At 37.3% G+C, this 22182-nt stretch overlaps 1 protein-coding gene across 1 annotated transcript; it reads right to left on the bottom strand.

Moving 5' to 3' along the window:
* Positions 1-715: 715 nt before the first annotated feature.
* Positions 716-3530, bottom strand: LOC107759630 (patatin-like protein 2). Its single transcript, XM_075234353.1, has 6 exons — positions 3281-3530; positions 2984-3165; positions 2330-2513; positions 2070-2231; positions 1299-1601; positions 716-1187 (listed from the first exon to the last, which is right to left on the bottom strand). The coding sequence occupies exons 1-6, from the start codon at positions 3455-3457 to the stop codon at positions 945-947; spliced, it is 1251 nt and encodes a 416-aa protein (XP_075090454.1). The 5' UTR covers positions 3458-3530; the 3' UTR covers positions 716-944.
* Positions 3531-22182: the final 18652 nt, after the last annotated feature.

Here is a 22182-nt window from a genome sequence, read left to right as displayed (position 1 = left end):
ATCAGGATATATCTCGTTCTACCAGAATACGTGCCTTGACTCTGCCGGTGTCTATGTCTGTCAGTGATGGACCTGGTTCATATCTGAGTTCCTTAGTCAATCTTCAAAACTATTCTCTTTCTTGGGCAAACATATTCAAAATATCTTTGGTTATCTGATTCTGAAAAATCTTTTTCTTGGAGACCTTCTTTCGATAATTTAAATGGCACTTGCGCCAAGATATAATGTAGGAGTGATAAACCAAAATAAAATGTACCTATTATATGTAAAGAAGCATTAAAGACAAATAATTCGTGAGTTGATTGCTCAGATTCCATAGAAGTCATATAACTTTTCTTGTCTTTCAAAATTTTGGGTAATTAGCCATTAAAGTATTTTTTTTTGTCTTTCACACTTCACTAGGAATGGACATTATCTCTTATGTGTAAAAATAAATTTTCCATGTAAAAAAAGAAAATAGGGGGTGTGTTTGGTACGAAGGAAAATATTTTTCGGAAAATATTTTTCAATTTTAATTTCTCATGTTTAGCTGGCTTAAATGTTTTGAAAAATATTTTTCTAACGAAATCACTTCTCCAATCGGAGAAAAATATTTTCTGAATCAAAACAAGGAAAAATATTTTCTAAAAACTCTTTTTTCTCCACCCTATTGCATGTCCCCACCCACCCCACCCCCAAGATTCTATTCAAAAGGTTCTAGTTTATAAATCGCGAAGTACAGCGAGTCAAATTGAGCATACTTATGAGTTATGTCTATTGATTTACTCAGCTTCGATGGCATGCCTGATCCTGCCCCTCACGTATACTACTTAATTCCCGTAATGGAAAGCTTATCTGTTCTCGATTTTACATAAATCAACTTATAAGGCACATAATTAAAAATTGGAGCTAAAAAAAGAAAAGTTCTTTATTCGTAGTTGATAAATTATCTTGATCAGCATTTTTCAAGTCGAAGATAACTTGTCAGTTAGTTGTCGGAGCTTCCTTTCCTCTGAGAGCAACTTAACAAAACGGATAATAGCTTCTTCATTAGTCCCCTCCCCATGAACTGCTTCATACCGTCCTGTCTCCACGTTGACCCTTGACATTGGCTTCTTCAATAGATCATTACCAATCTTCACAAGTGTCTCCATGTTTTCTTTCGTTGCAATATCCATATTTGCAGCGTCCCCCGTCAAATTATCATCCTATGTCAAGATAAAAATAACATGAAGTGAAAAAATATGTCACGAGAGACAGAATTTAACTTACATATACTGACAACATATGTTACTGTATTTTAACCTTAAAACTCTTACCTGGATTCTGAGGTAATTCTTCTCACTGCCAAAGGACTTAAAAATGGTGGAAAGGTGTATGTCCACAATATCAACACTTGCATCACCATAAACATCAATTAATGGACTGGCACCATTGTTGTACATCCAACCAAGTAAGCCCCATTTTGAAGCCGAGGCAGCGTTATACTTTTTTTCCTGCTTCCCTATACCTGTGCCCAGTGACAGAACCAACATTCTCTTGCAGTCCATGGTTTTCACGCCCTCATATTGAAATTTCCCGTTCATCATTTCTTTTATAACGTGAGTCATTGCCATTAGAGTCTACGAATACAATTTATAGAAAATAGTCATTCAGATATTGGGAACAGTTGATTACCAATATTTCAAGTTAATATATCATTGAATTAGTACACTATAACAGTACGTAAAGTAGTAAAATTATTTTTTGTCATAGTAACGTAACTGAACTATATATGTTGAATTGCTCAAAAACTACAAACGAAAAGAAGGTAAAATTTTCGTGCTTTTTCATCTTTTTTGTTTAATCTGATAATTTTAATTGTCTTTTATTTTATGTATTCAACTTTTTACAAAGTGAATTCTTTTAAAGCCAAAATTTCGACTTTCCGATCATTTATATCTTCTGAGTATTTCAAAACATATACTATAACTTAAGTACTTAACAATAGTTCTATCACTTTATTGTACTTAAAACTTTAGTGATTATACGTGAAATTTCACACAAAAGTTTTTGATTTATATTCTTCTAATTTTTAATTGGCCACTCACTGGATTATTTGCAGCTACACCTCCATCTATAAGATCAAATGTATGTGTTTTCCCTTGAGCATCGTTGGTCTCAAAATAGTGTGCAGGGAAATAAGTTGGTGCTGCTGAGGTACCGAGACAGACGTCTGATAGTAGCGCGTCTTTAGATACGTTTGCTCTTGCCTGTAATAGAGAGAATTCAAATATGAAAATCATGAGCAGAAAATGGATTAGTAGTAAAGAGACATAACTAAATATTGTTTAGGTAAACAGAATTGTACATCAAGGGTAGTGAAAATGATTGGCTGAAGGCGTTTGATATCAAAAGTTGGAATGACTATATCAGTCAACGTCTGCTTCGTAGTAAGATTGCCTAATGTTGACTTAACCAATGATCTCAGGTACTTTCCGTCATACTTTGGCCCCCCAAATATCCTTGAGAACTTCTCCACAAATCTGGTGCGGCTGCATTACAAAAAATATTTGACATTATTATTGGTGGCAAAATCAATTCAGTTTTTAGTAACATGTGTTTAACTCGCTCAAATTTAAATGGTTTAGATTATGACTCATTTGTTGTCTGAAATGATCCATCAAATTGTTGGGGAAAACAGGTCAAATAATGTACTCAACGCCAAAATACAAGACAAATACACAAAATTCAAATTTGGAAATTGAAGCTAATAACTTAAGAAAAAATACAGTTAACTTGTTTTCTTTCAGAAAGCAAACTAAAAAGGAGGGAAGTTAGGTCATCATGTTGTGCGGGGTTGGGATATTGACCCAATCCATTTTGGCTCATGTAAACTTTGTGAGAATTGAGTCGTTAATTGTTTATTAATTTGACCCGTTCCAAACCATCCATTTGACACCTCTAATTAGCATTGTTGTTCGGCCAAATATTTAAAAAGCACTTGATTATCAACTGTTCTAACCTGCTCGTAGGAAAGATTTTAGGGCTGTGCTCCATGTAAAAGTTGGTAATATCTTTTGCTGCATATAAAGGGAGGTTATCTTTGTTGGGAGCTGTGAGCATAGTTGTTACCAGTCCGCCTGTGCTTGTTCCAGCTACCACATCAAAATAGTCTGCAATTCTTGCATTTGGTCCATCAATTTCCTAACATAGTAACATAGGTTTAGGATCATTACATCCTTAACTTTCAATCTTAAAAGGAAATCAAAAATTAAACGTATTATAGTTAAGCATTGTAGACAAAGCGGTTAACAAATACCTGAAGTTTGGTTTCAAGGAAAGCAAGAAGGGTGCCAGGAATAATGCCTCTGATGCCACCTCCATCTATGCTCAAAACCGTTACCATCTTTCCTTTTGTAGCAGCAGATACCATAACAGGTTGTAGGACATGTAGAATCACTAACAGTGTTAGTGCTGCTAAGAAAATCCTCCCCATAATTGGTCGAGTGCAATAGATTAGCAAAAGTTTCGACTGCAAAAGTTTCTACTGGTGATAGTTGGAAGGAAAGAGGTTAGTGAAGTCCCTATTTATACACTCACCTTTCCTTTGTTTGCTTTAAATTTGCTAGTTACTTCATATTGACTGTTAAATTATTGGAGTTTAACTTTTATATAATGATATCAGTATAATTTTCTTATTATGTCGGGGTAAATAGATACTCATTCGGGTGTATTTTAGTTGTCGTGTTTCAATCTTACACGTTCCTTAAGAAATTATTTCTCCGTCTCAAATTATATGTTATGAATTTTAAAAATAGTTGTCTCAAATTATTTGTCATTTTAGAAATTTAAGAATAAATTAATTATTGTTTTCCTATTCTACCCTTAAATTGTTCTTGAAAATTATAAATATCTTAATTATGAGTAAGTATTAAATTAAAAAAATTATATTTTAAGACATAAATAAGGGTAAAATAATAAAAAAAACTTTCTTATTTAATATTTTCTTAAAGGGCGTATAAAAAGGTACACGACAAATAATTTGAGACAAAAAAAAGTATTATTAATAAGAGAACTTTTTGACTATTGTACCCTTAATTATACTCTTTGTTTCTAAGTTTTTATGCTATGTAGTCAATATTTTTACTTTTCAAGAACATTTATACTAAGGGCAAAATAAAAAAGTCATTAATTTTACCTTAATTTTCTAAAATGATATATAATTATTTTAGATCAATTATACTCTCTTTGTTTCAATTTATATGAATATATTTATTTTTTAGTCTGTACCAAAAAGAATGATCACTTTTCTTATTTGAAAATAATTTATCTTTATTCAATGATTTATAACCACACAAAATATATTTGTCTCATTTTATACCACAAGTTTAATTTTTTTTCTTTTTTCGGATTATTTAGTAATCGGAACAACTAATATATGGACCAAAGGGAGTAAATGATCACTGGCTTTGATTGTTTATGCGGAACAGCATTACTAGTAATCTACTTTAACCATATAATAATAACACAAAATGGCATACTAATGATTAAATCCAACTTTATGGGAAATTTCACATGGCATTTCGTTCCCATCAGCCGTCGTTTTTGACTTTTTTGATCTCGCATCGCATGTCTAATTTCTTACCCGATTTTTACTCGAAAAACGGATAGAATTAAATTTGTACGTAATTCTAAGAATATACGATATAACTTAATATAACCGTGGGAATAAATAGAAATATCGAATATGAATTGTAAAGAATGCGAGATAAACAATGTAGGAAAAAGATGATTTTTAGGACTCGGCACAATGGAATAATTAATAAAGCTCAAAAGAACAATTCTTGAATATGGAAGAATATGATGTTTGAATTACAATGTAAGTCAAAATTTGGACCTTACTTAAATAATAATCATCTCTTTTATAGTAGAGATGTCTTACTTTAGATATAATTAAAAATAAATAGTTGAAGACTCATGATAAATCAACTTTTTCACAATTCCTGTCAATATTCCCTCCTCTAGTGGGATTGCAACGACTCTTGTCTATGAGCGCGATATTGACTCGAATTTTCGGTCTTGACTCGAGCTCTCGATCTCGACTTGACTCGGATCCTTGAATTGATTCAGGGTCAATATTGGTCGGTCTCTGGATCATAAGCTAGATAAATTTACTTTGTATCATAGTTCGATTTGGATTCGAGCTTGATAATGATATCGAGATCGACATTGATCGGTCCTTCGGGCTCGAAACTTGTTTGTATCATCTTCAGAACACATCTCGAAGTCTTACTTCGATCTATTATGTTTCGACCTCGATCAATCGTACGAAAGCCAAAATTTATTTCGACCGTGTACACCCGACTGATATGAATTTGAACCACTGAAATATATTTTATTAAAAAATAAATTTATTCTTATAATGCAAGATATTTGATTAAAAATAAATCGATATACAATCCATATATCCCACCGGCCACCACAAATGCAATCCTTTATCCTTGGAGGTCATCGTCTTTGACTTCACTAACTTCGATACAGCGTGATGTACTATTTCAAGTCTTCAAGTCTCCACGTGACAACGTTTAATACGCCAAATAAATAAACTCTCTAGTAATACAAAATCGATGAACTCAAGGCTATTTTAATATTCATCTACCGTACTAGTATTAGTATTTCAGACACGTTCTTGTTCACTGCTATTATTACAGCTTTCGGCAGCACCAATACCATAAAGAATTGTTGTATATAAAACTCTCGTGACCAAATGGAGCTTTACGGATCTCAAAGATCTTCTTTTATCTTAAACAATTCAAGTTATCTTTCTCTTTAGAGTAAAAAGATTCAAAGATTAATTAATTATAATAACTTCATAAACGTGGGTTCTGATTACTACTTTCTATTTTCTACTAGTAGCAGAATATAAAATTCATACGCATCTATAATTCTGTACATCATGTTTAATTTTGCTCTAATCTAGTCACTCTATCATATATATGCAACCAGAACGAGAAATTTTTAATATGCCAGCCAGCTCATTCCTCGGACTGAAAATTTAGACGAAAAACATGTAATGAAGTTGTATTTTGCTTTATTATAAAGATAAAGAATAATCACTCAAAATGATTGTGGTTGAGTCATAAGTATTAATTCATCCTTAACCAGATGTTTCGGTTCGAGTCCCTGAATATGAAGTCGTCTTTATTTGAGAGAGTTTTATCCTCCAATATAGAACTTTCCGGCGTTATTTCGAATTAGTCGGCCTCAACGTGAGTAAAAAACATAATGGCTGATCAAATAGTTGGCTCTTTTCAAAAAATGTGAAATACCATGAAACAACTCTTCGAAACCACGATAAGGCACTTCAGTTCAGTCATCTGTATATTCATTTTTAAAGCATCACGTGATGAGCATATTAGGATCAAAATAAAGATATTATGTTAGCGGGACAATTTATGCACCAATCCCCTACATATAACTAAAGGATTAATTAGCTTATCTTTTATTTTTCTCCTTCTTTATGGGCGTGAATACCAACTATGCTCTCAAGTAAAAATTTCTTGTAAGTAAGCAAACTGTGAATGGTTGTGATAGTAAAATATAGATGAGAGACTGAATCTGAATAAATTAGTTGCTTTAATGGACGTGCACGGATGCGCAGGACACTTGATTAGAACCTGTGTTTTAAAAGGCATTTTTGGGGCGGGGCACTTGCAAAACGTCTTGGGCTCATGTATGAGGTTTAGTTCTGTGAGGCTTACGCCCCAAGCGTCTGACCGTGTGTCCTAAACACGCCTAACGCCCAACATTCGGGGCTCGCCTAATAGTTCTAGCGCAAATCACGTGTCGAATTTTCTAATTAATAACGTTGACCTTCAAAATTCTTTAACAAATTAATGATAAAAGTCCTATTCATCGATAGAAATATGAAGATTGAGCATAACTCTAATAATGAGACATAGTATTGCGAATTTATATCTTCACTTGTTATTGGTCGTATCTTAGTTTATTTGTCCCTCCTTATTATACATTTTTATTAATTTGATATCTTAAACTAATTTGTATTTATTCATGAAGGAGTAATATTTTAATTATCGTACTAATAAGATTTTATTAATTATTTACTTTTAAGAAGGTAAACTGTGGAGTTTGATCATTTTTTAAAAGAAATTATAAGTTTTTAATTATTTAAAAGTTAAAGACGTTATACGTGATTTGTATGCATTAGTTATACTTAAGAATCATGCTAGATATTTTTTTACTATGAGTTCCTTTAATTTTCTTTTAATTTTTAACTTTTAATTTATATTTTATATTTTTTTGTGTTATTATGTTATTTTATTAATTTATAAATTAAATTTTTTACAGATCCATGGGGCTTATGCCCCCCCCCTCCAGGCTTACGCCTCGCCCCATATCAAGTAAAACGCCCCGCCTCACGCCCCCGCCTTTTAAAACATTGCTTGTAAGTAGCGTATAATAGATTGTTTGACTTGTTTTTTGTGGGGATGAAGCACATATATGTGTGTGTGTGTGTATATATTCATATATATATCATATATTTATAGTTTTCTTCAATTTTTATACAATTTTACTTGTTTATAAATATTTACTGTCATTATATTATTTTATAAAATATTAAAAATTAAATACCCATGGGGCTTACGTCCCGTACCTCAGGGCTTATGCATTGATGATGCATATGTAAAACGCCTCACCTTACGCCCACGCCTTTTAAAACACTAATTAGAACAAAGCTAAATATATAACATGTAACGACTTAGTCGGTCGTTTTTTTGTATTGTAACCCCCGTTCTCTCATTTATTAAATTTTCTATGTTAATTTGTGGTTATGTGACTTTTCAGGATAGTTGGTTTGGTTCTGGGGATGTTTCAGAGTGAATTGAGACACTTAGTCCAAAGGTTGGAAGCTTAAGTTGAAAGAGTTGATCGGAGTTTGACTTTTATATAAACGACTACGGAATGGAGTTTTGATGGTTCCAATAACTTCATATGATGATTTTGGACTTAGGCGTATATCCGGATAATGATTTGGAGGTCTGTAGGTTGGTTTAAAGCTTTTTAAGAAAGTTGGAAAGTTGAAAGTTTAGAAGTTTGAGAGGTTTGACCGAGAGTTGACTTTGTTGATTTCAGATTCGGATTTTGGTTCCGAGAGTTGGAATAGGTTTGTTGTGTCATTGATCAATTGAAGAACTTTACAGATCAAAATGGAATTCCGCCGCTATAGAAGCGAACGCAAATGCGAATATAGGGTTAATTGAAGCATAAAAGTGAAATAATAATAATGAGAGGCTTTTGTCCGTTGACGGTCATCTTACCTGTCTCCTACGCTACTCTCTCAACTGGATCAATCTAGCATGCTAGGCTAGCTAAGAAAGGCATTCTATCTTTCTCTTTTTGTTGTTCGGCTCGATAGAATTGTTTAGAATCCTCTCCTAGATTCCTCTTTCCATAGATATGCAGACTATAAAACGCCGATTAAAGAGCAGGGTTATTCTAAGATATAGAAGTAGTTAAGGGCTTGACTAAATAGTAGATATGGGATTGAGGGCGTATGAGTAGGGTTTACGAAAAGAAGGCTCCGGGTTATACTCTAGAGGTAATACTATACTCCATTCTTCCTCCCGGCTTCCTTTCTATTCTCACTCTTATCCGACTGATGAATGCAATTAGAGTAGAATCGCTTTCCCTTACTAGGTTTAGGAATCCGTAATTCTTCAAGAAGACGAGATTAACCCGATCAAAAGAAAGCTTCTTATCGAGAGACAGAGACAGCCACCGGTGCGCAGGTGCGAGGTTTTGGGAGGCTGCCTGGGAGCGCAGGTGCGAAAGGCCTCCGCATCTGCGAGTCCGCTCGTAGAAGCAGCCACTTGTGCGCAGGTACGAAGTTTTGGGAGGCTGCCTAGGAGCGCATGTGCGAAAGGTCTCCGTATCTGCGTGTCCGTAGAAGCGAGAATGGAGCGCAGGAGCGAGGTTACATGTGCGATGAGGTATTCACAGAAGCGTATTTTATGACGGGCAGGAAGTTCCGCAGAAGCGGAGTGTAACGACTCGGCCGATCTTTTTGAGTATTACAGCCTCGTTCCCCCATTTACTGCTTTATATATGCTTCACAGTTGTTATGTGACTCATCGGAGTGATAAGTTCGGGTCCGGTGAGGTTTTGGAATAAATTGGAATACTTAGTTCCAAAGTTTAAATTGAAATAGTGACCGATTGTCGACTTATATATAAACGACCCTGGAATAAAGTTTTGATAATTCCAATAGCTCCGTATGGTGATTTTGGACATATGAGCGTATCCGAAAAATTATTTGGAGGACCGTAGTGGAATTAGACTTGAAATAGCGAAAGTTGATTTTTTGAGAAGTTTGACCGGGGGGTTGACTTTTGATATCGGGGTCGGAATCCGATTCTGAAAATTTGAATAGGTCTGTTATGCCATTTATGAGCTGTGTGCAAAATTTGAGGTCAATCAAACGTGATTTGATAGGTCTCGGCGTCGTTTGTAGAAATTTCAAAGTTCATAAGGCTTGAATTGGGGTATGATTCGTGATTTTAGCATTGTTTGACGTGATTTGAAGACTCGACTAAGTTCGTATGATGTTTTAGGACTTGTTGGTATATTTTGTTGAAGTCCCGGGGGCCTCGGGTGAGTTTCGAATGGTTAACGGATCGAATTCGGACTTAGAAGAAAATCTGAAAGTTTCTGCGATCTGATGGAATCACACCTGCGGAAATTGGCTCGCACGTGCGAGCTCGCAGAAGCGATCATGATTACCCTAGTATCACATGTCTACATGCCTTAACTCTTACTTACAATATGTGCAACATACTTAGCTGAATTATCTGTTTTCCTCAATTTGATTAAAATCTTTAACTGTAAGATTTCGGGCTGAAAATTTGTTGTTCCTCCGATTTCCTGTAGTGCATATTTACTTTAGGAGTATGAGGCAGTTCCTTGGGATATCCCCCTGTACTGCATATTTATTTTGGGACTACGAGGTGGTTCCTTGGGAGATCCCCCTGTACTGCATATTTATTTTGGGACTACGAGGCGGTTCCTCGGGAGATCTTCTTGTACTGCATATTTACTTTGGAGCTACAAGGCGGTACCTCGGAAGATCCCCTTGCATATTTACTTTTGGGATTACGAGACGGTATCTCGGGAGATCCCCTATTGAGCATTTACTTTTGGGACTACGAGACGGTATCACGACAGGTGCCTCCTGTTGTTTACCTCTATTTGCTGTGTTGTTCACTCTATAATCATTTCATTATACTATTATATCCTCTGTCATATTTTATTATTATATTTCAATAGGGTCTAACCTGACCTCGTCACTACTCTACCGATGTTAGGCTTGGCACTTACTAGGTACCATTATGGTGTACTCATGCTACCCTTCTGCACATCTTTTTGTGCAGATCCAGGTGCTTATTACCAGCCCAAATATCAGTTGAAGTTTCGGCATCGGGTGTGGAAGTTGAAGTTTCAAAGTTCATAGATTTTGAATTGGAGTATGATTCATCATTTTGATGTTGTATGATGTGATTTGAGGCCTCGAGTAGGTCCGTACTATGTTATGGGACTTGTTGATATATTTGTTTGAGGTCCCAGGGGCCTCGGGTGAGTTTCAGATGGTTAACGGATCAAATTCGGACTTAAGGAAATGCTGGAACTGCTGCTTACTGGTGTGATCGCACTTGCGAAGCTTTTGATCGTAGGTGCTAAGCCGCACGTGCACACAACCAGTCGCAGAAGCGGCCAAGAGTGGAACTGGGCAGTGCTCGCAGGTGCGAAGACTTGTTGGTATATTTGGTTGAGGTCCCAGGGGCCTCGGGTGAGTTTCAGATGGTTAACGGATCAAATTTGGACTTAAGGAAATGCTGGAACTGCTGCCTACTAGTGTGATCGCACCTGCGTAGCTTTTGATCGCAAGTGCTAAGCCGCACGTCGCGCAACCAGTCGCAGAAGTGGCCAAGAGTGGAACTGGGCAGCGCTCGCAGGTGCGAAGAATTTGCCGCATCTGCGAGGCCGTATGTGCGAAGGGGTATGCGCATCTGCGAGCCCACAGATGCGAGAAGGGAGCCGGAGATGCGAGATTTGAGAAGGCTGACTATTTCCGCAGGCGTGCTTTTTGTCCGCAGAAGCGAGGGTCACAGGTGAGACCCCTTGTCCGCAGATGCGGAAATCACTAGGGTAGAAGCTTAAATTCGGGGTTTCGTGATGTTTACCCATTTTTCCGATTTTGGAGCTCGGTTTGGGCGATGTTGGAGAGGGATTTTTTCACACAACTTGGAGTAAGTGTTCTTGACTCCCTTGTGATTATATTTCATGAATTAATCTTCATTTTTGGTGTAAGATTATCGAATCTTCAAGAGAAATAGAAGGAAATTTCTATAATTTCAAAAACAATTTTTTCGAGTTTGAACATCGATTTGGAGTCGGAATTGAGTGAAATTAGTATGGTTGAACTTGTAATTAGATGGGTTGTTATATTTTAGGAGTTACATCGAATTCCGATACGTGGGTCCCACATGTGATGTTTTGGGCGTTATTTCGGATTTTATGGAAAATATTAGTATTTTGATATGGAATTAATCCCTATAAATTTTGTAGGCTGAATCAAATTAATTGTGACTAGATTCGAGCCATTCAGAAGTTGATATGCTCATTATGGGATTTCTGGAGTATTTTTCATCTTGCTCGGAATTGGATTCGTCTTGTTTGAGGTAAGTAACTCTTCTAATCTTGGAGTTGAGGGTATGGACCCTGAATATATGTATTATGTGAATTGTTGGGAGGTGACGCACATGCTAGGTGATGGGTGTGTGGGCGTGCACTATAGAAATTGTGACGTAATTGTTTTTTTGGAATTTTGTAATTAAATAATCTTGGCATTTTCCATGCAGTTTTATGTGTTTAAGAAATTAAGCTAAAAAGCATATTAAAAATCATGTTGAGGCAATATGCCAGTATTATTGGGACCCATAGAAGTTATATTGTTGTGAAGTGTTTGTTTTAAATTGAAAATTCGTGTTCAGTCATATTCATGTCATTACATATCATATCTTTATCTCTGTTATTATTTATTGATACATCACATCATCATTTTTGGGCTATTTTCATGACATTGTAAGCCCATGAGAGAGAGAGAGAGACTAGAGAGATTCATGATTGATTGAGGCCGAGGGCCTGATTGCGAGGATTATTATGGGAATCATGGTTGCCCGCCTGCAGCAGGCCTTATAGGCTTTATTATAGCATGTGAGTTGTCCGTGCGGATCCAGATAATATTATAGCACGTGAGTTGACCGTGCAGCATGTGAGTTGGCCGTGCAGATCTAGATATTATTATAACATGTTAGTTGGCCGTGCAGCACATGAGTTATCCGTCCAGATTATAGTGCTTGGGCTGTAGGGTGCGAGTGCCGAGTGCGAGTGCTGAGCGATTGGAAGGACTGAGTGACTGGGAGGACTGAGTGACTGGGAGGACTGAGTGAAATGATACTCTGGTAGTATGCATATGATTTTATCACTGAGTTGCATGGGAGGACTGAGTGAAATGATACTCTAGTAGTATGCATATGATTTTATCATTGAGTTGCATCGCATTAACATGCACACATGACATACATGCATAGAGATGTATTTTCCTCATGCTGTACAGTATCACATCATTCATGATTTCTCACACATGTTGACAAATTGGCATAGTGATGCATTTTCTTTACACGGGTTATCTGGAGAGAAAAATGAAACATCTCATTTATTGTTGAAAGGATTTAGAAAATTATTGCTTTCAAACTTATTCATATTTTTGGCAACTTTGGTAAACGATTTAGGTTTTCACTGATGTACTTGAAACGAAGAACTATTATTTTTGAAATCATGATTTAACTGAGCATTTTTATCTCTGAGTTACTTCTGGTATTATTTGCTTTACGTTGTTATGGACTGTTGTAGACTATTGGTTTGGGAACCGACCTTGGTAAAAGCTCGTCACTACTTTCAACCTAAGGCTAGGTTCATTATTTACTTAGTACATGGGGTCGGTTGTACTAATACTATACTTCTGCACATTGCGTACAGATATTAGTTGATGTTGTTGATGTGCTCGATGGTTGCCAGATTTGAAGATGTACCTGCGTTCCTGTTGTAGCTGCCTCTTATTCTTGGTAGCCTTAAATTTATAAAGCTTTGTTTATGTACTATTCAAATAGATTATGTATTTATTTCATCTCCGCTTTGGAAACTCTATTCTTAGAAGCTCATGATTTGTACTACCAGTTCTTGGGGAATGTATAAGATTAAGATCTTTATTTACTTAAATTGCTTTAATAATTATTATTGAAATTAGGTAGTTGAAAGTTGGCTTACCTAGCGGGTTGGGCTAGGTGCCATCATGACTAGTTGGATTTTGGGTTAAGACAAGGTGGTATCAGAGCTCTAGGTTCATAGGTTCTACAAGTTATGAGCAAGTGTCTAGTAGAGTCTTGCGGATCGGTATGATGACGTCCATTCTTATTTTCGAGAGGGTACAGGGCATTTAGGATATATACTTCTCATCTTTCTTTCCTTATCGTGCGGGATTGATTCAACTTGAGACATAACTCTTTGAATTCATTCCACATATTTGTATGCGCACATGAGCGCTCGGTATCGACTGTGCATCGCCGGCTTGTGATTCTATGAACGGGGTTCGAGATGTGTATTATGTATTTTGGTGATGGGCCAGTCTGGAAATGAAAGGCTTCTGGCTGATCAGATATGTATTTTACTTGTGACTCAGAATGATTATGAGGTTCTCGTATTTTTCAAATGATGGCATGATAGATGCGGTGTGTCATGTGGGATTAAGGCTGGTGTGTGCAAGGTCACAGTTTAGCCTTGAAAGGGAGGTCATAAATTCATAGAGGGCATGAAAAATTGTCGATGTTTAGATGAATGCTCTAACTAGTTGGTATTGCGTGAGTAGAGTGTACATTTCATAAGGCGCACTATGTTTTGAATTATGGATATTTCGTAGGTATTGTGGTATTTTCCTAGTTGATCGACTTTTGATTTTAAGGTGTTGTTATGTGGAACGAAAGAATGGGAGAAATATTCCTCATAGGATGATCCTATATGAGAGATGTGTTAGACATTCAGGCGGTGGAGATGGAATCAGAAATGGTGATTCGTGTGTTCTATGGATTTGGAGCAGATTATTTCATGGTTGCAGACTGTGAAGTCGTGGCCAAAGCTAGCCAAATAATGGCATGTATTATGACTCAGACGTTGTGGATTTTCTAAGGGTTATTTGTCTATTTGTGGGTGACTAGATTTGATTTGGGGGTCCATGGGTAGGCCCAATTAAGATGTGTATTCTACACTGATTCGGAATGGTTAGCTCCATACTGCTATTATTGAAGGATGTGCCATTCGGTTGATGTTGAACTTTTTCGTGTTCTGAAATGATCTGTGAGTTACTCCTTTATGCTACAAGGAGTTGTGATTTATTGGTTATATGCACACATGGTGCGGTTCTATTGGGGGCCTCATGGAAAAATTCAAGCGAGATGAGTATTTGGGTATTGCATGATCAATTGCGTAATGGTTATGTTCTTTCAGGTTTCGTGTGGAATTTTTGTCATTTGCCTCTCCGTCATTATTGATTTTGAGCAGGGTGACTCGAGGTAGATAATATGGACCAACGTTTGGATGGGGTAGCGCATTGCAGCGGAGTTATGTTAAGGTATGAACCTTGTGTTAGAATCGTGTGATGGTTCTACCATGTGTGCTGGATTTTTAACATTTCTTTGTGGCGATACTTATTAATCTGGCGGGGCAGGTCTCTCATTTGAGTCATTTTCCATGACTGAGTACATTTGAATTGTTACGTATTGGTGCACGGATGACACGAGTTGTGGCTCTGAGTTATATTGGTGCGGCAAGTTTGTGGAATAGTTGTATTTAGTAATATAAAGTCATTGGACCTAGAATGGGTACTATCAGGTTTGATTACGGTATGTTCGGAAGGATAATATTGAAAGTCGTCTTAGGAGAGGATTATGGTTCTGGTTGGGGAGAGAGAGCTTCATGGCTTGTTGATCTGGTAAGTGGTCATGAAATTTCGCACGTTTCTTTTACTATCAACAGTGTACGAAGGTTTTGGGATGAGGTTTGGTTCGATATGGGTTTAATACTAGTATTTGGTTAGTTTTGGAGTAGTCACTGTGACCAGGAATGGTGCTATGAGCATGCGAGTTGTGTAATATGTTGGGTGATTATGTCTGTGGTTATGGCTTGATACAGCTTGTTCAAACTCATACAATGTGTAAATGTAAGATTCATGTCTTGAAAGAAATTATAAATGCTGGAAATTAAATTTCAAGGTTTATGGGCTAAAGTTAAATCAATGATTTCAGTTGTAATATGTTGTCAAGCCTATATGGAATAAGGTGACGTGGGTTCACCCCTGGGTGCGTGTGTGGTAAGATGGAACAGTGATTTTATGGCTTGGAAACAACTCTTGGCACGTTCGAGGATGAACGTATATTTAAGTGGGGGAGAATGTAACGACGCGGCCGGTGGTTTTGAGTATCACATCCCCGTTTCCACATTTACTGCTCAAATTGTACTTTACAGTTGTTGTGTGAATTGCCGGGGTAAATGGTTCGGGTCCGGTGAGGTTTTGGAATGAATTAGAATACTTAGTGCCAAGGTTTAAAGCTTAAGTTAAATAGTTACCGGATGTCGACTTATGTGTAAACGACCCCGGAATGGAGTTTTGATGATTCTAATAGCTCCGTATGGTGATTTTCGATTTAGGAGCATGTCCGGAAAATTATTTGGAGGTACGTAGTGAAATTAGGCTTGAAATGCCGAAAGTTTAATTTTTGAGAAGTTTGACCGGGGGTTGACTTTTTGATATCGGGATCGAAATCCGATTCTGGAAATTGGTATATGTCCGTAATGTGAAATATGACTTGCGTGCAAAATTTGAGGTCAATCAGACGTAATTTGATAGGTTTCGGCATCGGTTGTGGAAGTTGAAGTTTTAAAGTTCATAGATTTTGAATTGGGGTATGATTCGTCATTTTGATGTTGTATGATGTGATTCGAGGCCTCGAGTAGGTCCGTATTACGTTATGGGACTTGTTGGTATATTTGGTTGAGGTCCCAGGGACCTCGGGTGAGTTTCAGATGGTTAACAAATCAAATTCAGACTTAAGGAAATGTTGGAACTGCTGCCTACTAGTGAGATCGCACATGCGAAGCTTTTGAGATCACGTGCTAAGCCGCACGTGCGCGCAACCAGTCGCAGAAGCGTCCAAGAGTGGAACTGGGCAGTGCTCGCAGGTTCAAAGAAATTGCCGCTTCTGCTAGGCCGCATGTGCGAAGGGGTATGCGCAACTGCGAGCCCGCAGATGCGAGAAGGGCGCCGCAAATGCGAGATTTGAGAAGGACGACTGTTTTCGCAGGCGCGCTTTTTTTCCGCAGAAGCGAGGGTCGCAGGTGCGACCCCTTGTCCGCAGATGCGCAAATTGCTGGAGCTCGATTTGGGCGATTTTGGAGAGGAAATTTTCCAGACAATGTTTACCCATTTTTTCCGATTTTGGAGCTCGATTTGGGCGATTTTGGAGAGGAACTTTTCCAGACAATTTGGGGTAAGTGTGACTCCGTTGTGATTATATTTCATGAATTTATCTTCATATTTGGTGTAGGATTTCGAATCTTCAAGAGAAATAGAAAGAAATTTTTATAATGTCAAAAACGAATTTTTCGCGTTTGAACATCGATTTGGAGTCGGAATTGAGTGAAATTTATATGGTTGAACTTGTAATTGGATGGGTTGTTGTATTTTGTGAGTTTCGTCAGATTTCGAGACATGGGCCCCACAGGTGAATTTTGGGGCGTTATTTCGGATTTTGTGGAAAATATTAGTATTTTGATATGGAGTTAATCTCTATAAATTTTGTGGCTGAATCAAATTAATTGTGACTAGATTCGAGCCATTCAGAAGTTGATATGCACATAATGGGATTTATGGAGTATTTTGGATCTTGCTCGGAATTGGATTCATCTTGTTCGAGGTAAGTAACTCTTCTAATCTTGGAGTTGAGGGTATGAACCCTGAATATATGTATTATGTGAATTGATGGGAGGTGACGCACATGCTAGGTGATGGGCGTGTGGGCGTGCACTATAGAAATTGTGACATAATTATTTCTGTGAAATTTTGTAATTAAATAATCTTGGCATTTTTCATGCGGTTTTATGTGTTAAAGAAATTGAGCAGAAAATCATATTAAAAATCATGTTGAGGCTAGTGCCAGTATTATTAGGATCCACAGAGGTCAAATTGTTGTATATTGTTTGTTTAAAATTGAAAATTCATACTCAGTCATTACATATCATATCTCAGTCTCTGTTGTTATTTATTAGTACATCATATCATCATTTTTGGGCTATTTGCATGACATTGTGAGCCCATGAGAGAGAGACTGGAGAGATTGATGACTAAGTGAGGTCGAGGTCCTGATTGTGAGGATTATTATGTGGATCGGGGCTATCCGCCTGCAGCACACCTTATAGGCACGTGAGTTATCCGTGCAACACGTGAGTTGTCCTAGCGGATCTAGATATTATTATAACACGTGAGTTGGTCGTGCAGCACGTGAGTTGTCCGTGCAGATCCAGATATTATTATAGCACGTGAGTTTTTCATGCAGCACGTGAGTTGTCCGTGCAGATTATAGCGCTTGGGCTGTAGGAGCCCCTTATGAGCCTGTACACATCCCAGTGAGCGCAGGTACCTAATGAGTGCGAGTGCTGAGCGATTGGGAGGACTGAGTGACTGGGAGGACTGAGTGAAATGATACTCTGGGAGTATGCATATGATTTTATCACTAAGTTGCATCGCATTGACATGCACACATGATATACAGGCATAGAGACATATTTTTCTCATGCTGTACAATATCACACCATTCATTATTTCTCATACATATTGACAGATAGGAATAGTGATGCATTTGTTTTAAACGTGTTATCTGGAGAGAAAAATGAAACATCTAATTTATTATTGAAAGGATTTTGGAAAATTATGGCTTTCAAACTTATTCATATTTTTGGCAACTTCGGTAAACGATTTGGGTTTTCACTGATGTACTTGAAAGGAAGAACTATTATTTTTGAAATCATGATTAAGCTGAGCATTTTTATCTCTGAGTTATTTATGGTATTATTTGCTTTACGTTGTTATGGACTATTGTGGACTATTGGTTTGGGAATCGACCTTGGTAAAAGCTCGTCACTACTTTCAACCTAAGGCTAGGTTTGTTAATTACTCAGTACATGAGGTCGGTTGTACTAATACTACAGTTCTGCACATTGCGTGCAGATATTAGTTATTGTTGTTGATGTGCTCGATTGTTGCCGGATTTGAAGATGTACCTGCGTTCCTGTTGTAGCTGCCTCTTGTTTCTGGTAGCCTTAGATTTATAAAAACTCTGTTTATGTACTATTCAAACAAACTATGTATTTATTTCATCTCCGTTTTGGAAACTCTATTCTTAGAAGCTCATGATTTGTACTACCAGTTCTTGGGGAATGTATAAGATTAATATCTTTATTCACTTAAATTGCTTTAATAATTGTTAATGGAATTGGGTTGTTGAAAGTTGTCTTACCTAGCGGGTTGGGCTAGGTGCCATCACGACTAGTTGAATTTTGGGTCGTGACACTGTCCAAATTGTATCAAATGGGCCTGCTGGCCCAAAAAGACATTCAATCATCGTATGTGCTAAATGTTACATCTTTGAGGGTAGAAAGGTCATTTGGCGGACTGATGTTTGTGAAATAAGGGTGAAAAAACGTAAGAGAGAATATTGAGGGTTTTATCACTTTTAATTTTCCTGCTCAGTTTTCTAAAAATATTTAAAAAGAAAAAAAGATTTTACACTTTCTTATCATTTTTCAAAGAACAGAAAAATATTGTTTCCTAAATTAATGGCATTTTTCAAGCTCTCTCATGTCCAAGCCTCCCGATCTACACATACCCGATTCTCTTCTTTCGGGGAGGGATACGTAGGCAACCCACATAGGGTCCGATCTTCCTAGTGAGTTTCGATTTCTTGGCTTCGGGGGTCATAGCCAAATCTTGCATGTCTAGTCACATTTCGCCACATCAACCATCTTTGCAAAATAGAGATATTTTTGCAAAAGTGGCTTGTTAACTCATGTCTTAGAGTCCTAAGTCCACAACAGGGTGCCCTCTTAGGTTAAGGTCCATTCCTGTTGAATTTGCATGCTCAACCAATTTTTGGCCACATATGCCATTTTTGCATATGGATCTTTTTGCAAAGTAATTCTGGGGATTATGATTCCTTGAAGTTGAAGGCCATATAGGCCTTCATGAGATGCTTCCATGTCTTAGAGGTCACTCTTATTGAGTTTGCATTTCTAGCCACCTTTTGGCCATGTAGGTCAATTTGCAAAAATAGCCTCAATCGTGTCTTGCATGTGTCCAATAGGAGGTGTTATGGTTCACGTAGTGTCTTGAGTCAATAACTCTATTTGTTCTTAACTTCTTATCCTTCTCATTTAGGTTTGGATCCACTTACCAAAGCTTGAGTATGACAGACGCCCTAGGACCATCCCAGCCAGGACCATTGCCTTCAGGAACTGTTTGAGGATACTTTTTATATTTTTGAGTCTGTTTTCTTTTACTTTCTTTTCTTGTCCAGTAGTATTAAGTATTTTAGGTGGTATTAGATTCTGTCATAGTCTAGCTGAGTCTGTCGAGTCTTTTGTCATCGTACTCCCCATTTGTATTTGATCACCAAAAAAAATTATAAATGAAAAATCCAAAAAGATTTTTGCTTTTTAGTTTATTCTATCCATCGCTTTTCAAGAACTACACTTGGTCTGATTCTAGTGGAACATGATACGTAGACAACCTACATCGGGTTCGATCAAATCATTTAAAAAAAAAAGAAAAAAAGATGAAGTTGTGGGATGTGAGAAATGAGATGAAAAAAAATAATGGTAAGTAGAAAGAGAAAGAGATGAAAGAAAATAATGTAAACCAAGGAGTGTTAAAGAGAAAATAAAAGAGGAAGGTTGCAACGAGAAATTTGGGATGATGTCATATGTCCTTGTGACCCTCAAAGTCATTATTGAACCGTTAATTACTGCTAAGTGCATCACATGTAATGTGATATTATTATCTGATAAATTCCCTAACGCTAACATGTTGGCTTTGTTTTGATCCTCTTTGTTATTTTCATTATTTATTTAAAGGTAGGTGGTTGGTTTGTGGAACTCTAGATTATCATCATTCAGGAAGGTGGTTAGTTTGTGGCATTCTGGAGAGCCATCTATACAACACTAGGTCAAAGAGCAAGGCAGCCATGGCTAGCAAAGAATTGGACATAGGCGTTGTTGATCCATCAAGGAAGATTGTGGAATTAGAACCTACGTTGAAAGAAGAGGTTTAAAGGTTGAAACAACGGATGGTACAAATGTATTAGGGTTGGATCAGGGGGCATCCTCCACCCTCCTGCCCCACTAACTACACAGAAAACCCTGCCTCCATCCCACTACTATCGCAATCCCAGATTCCCACTACTGTTGATCTTTCCCCACAACATCCTCCAAAATGTACCCCTTACCACAACTACTCTGTCACCTCGTCCCAACCTTTTCATGCTCCACCAGCCAAAACAAACTCATGTCCCGCCCCAACTTCCACTCCTGTTTTTTGTAGCTCCTCCACAACCCTACCGAAACCCTACTGGTCCAAACTTTCGACCTGGGCCTGAGTATAAAAGAGAAAGGCAGCAACGAAAAGAAACCATCACCCTTCTTGGAGTATCCTATGCCAGTTTATTTCAAAGGTTGAGGCAACTGGATGTGTTGAGGCCGATTGAGGCAAAGATACCAAATTCACCCCCAAAGAACCATGATTATTCTTTAAGGTGCGCATATTGTTCTGATGCTCCGGTGCACAACATAAAGAAGTGTTGGAATTTGAAAAGAGCAATCCAAGAGCTTATTGATACAATTGTAGTACAGAACCCGAACGCACCAAACATTAACCAAAATCCTTTGCTAATCCATGCAGAGACACACATGATTGAAATAGTTAGTAAGGATGAAGAGTCTAGGAATTCTACCAAGCCTGTCCCACACGTCTCTAAGTCTTCTATAAAGTCGGGGGTTGCAAAACTTTCAATATCATCAGTCCCTAAACAGTGATTAAAGGCGGTGAAGTGCTGATCAAGAGTTCCCAAAGTCTATTTGCTGAGGTTGATATGGTAGAAATTGGGGAAGGTTCTAGCAATATAGATGTGCAGCCTGTTGGACCGAATGCCAAGCTTAGCGATTGAAAAGCTACTCCTATCCCTACTCGGGAGGAGTTTTGGTAGTTTGCTTTGTTTTCCTTTATATTATATGGGTTATTTTAGGGTTGTAACTCAGATTTTTACTTTTGCTTGTTTTGATGTTCAAACCCTTCTTTCCTTTTATTTTCAGTGAAATGCAATTTTTCGTTTTCCGTTATTCCAATTATGTGTTTTATTTTCATTTTTCTTTTGTACAGTTCATTTTATGAAGGTTCCAATAACATGACATACATGAGAAATGTTCAGCCAGATCTTAAAAGCTAGTCTAGTCTTGAAATAATGAACCAAGAAACTGAATATAATGAATAAATAATATTTGAGGAAATAAAGGTTGAGACCCCGTCCCTTGAATTATCGCGAAGCTGAAATTGACGATGATGAGTGGGTCAAATTCCGGTTAGAGTAGTTGATCTTGATAAATGGAAAAAGATTAGCAGTAATTATTCATGGTCAATTACGTCATAAGAGAATGGCAAAAGCATACAACATGAAGGTGTGTCCCTGAAAATTTAAGGTGGGCCAGCTAGTGTTGAAACGTATCATTTCACAGCCGGTTGAAGCTAAAGGCAAGTTCTTCCCAAACTAGCATGAGTCATTCGTTGTGACATGAATGTTGCCCAATGATGCTTAAAAAACATAGAAGGCAAATTGTGGATATTGCTATCAATTCTGGTGCTGTCAGGAGATACTATGTATGACTTCTTTATTTATCTTCAATTGCATGTCTTGCACTTGGAATATCCAAAGTTTGGTATGGAGAAGGCATTTTGTTCTGCTATCTAAACACTTTTATCCTTTTCTACCC

Source organism: Nicotiana tabacum, chromosome 17 (assembly GCF_000715075.1).
Source record: "Nicotiana tabacum cultivar K326 chromosome 17, ASM71507v2, whole genome shotgun sequence".
Classification (NCBI taxonomy): Eukaryota; Viridiplantae; Streptophyta; class Magnoliopsida; order Solanales; family Solanaceae; genus Nicotiana; species Nicotiana tabacum.
This window is presented reverse-complemented; position numbering and strand designations above follow the sequence as displayed.

Excerpts from the sequence above, each read along its gene's own strand:
- LOC107759630 (XM_075234353.1), bottom strand. The coding sequence starts at position 3,457 with ATGGGGAGGATTTTCTTAGCAGCACTAACACTGTTAGTGATTCTACAT. Across the intron at positions 3,166-3,280 it reads TCCTTGAAACCAAACTTCAG|GAAATTGATGGACCAAATGC; the intron begins GTATTTGTTAAC and ends TTACTATGTTAG. Across the intron at positions 1,188-1,298 it reads AGAATTACCTCAGAATCCAG|GATGATAATTTGACGGGGGA; the intron begins GTAAGAGTTTTA and ends ATCTTGACATAG.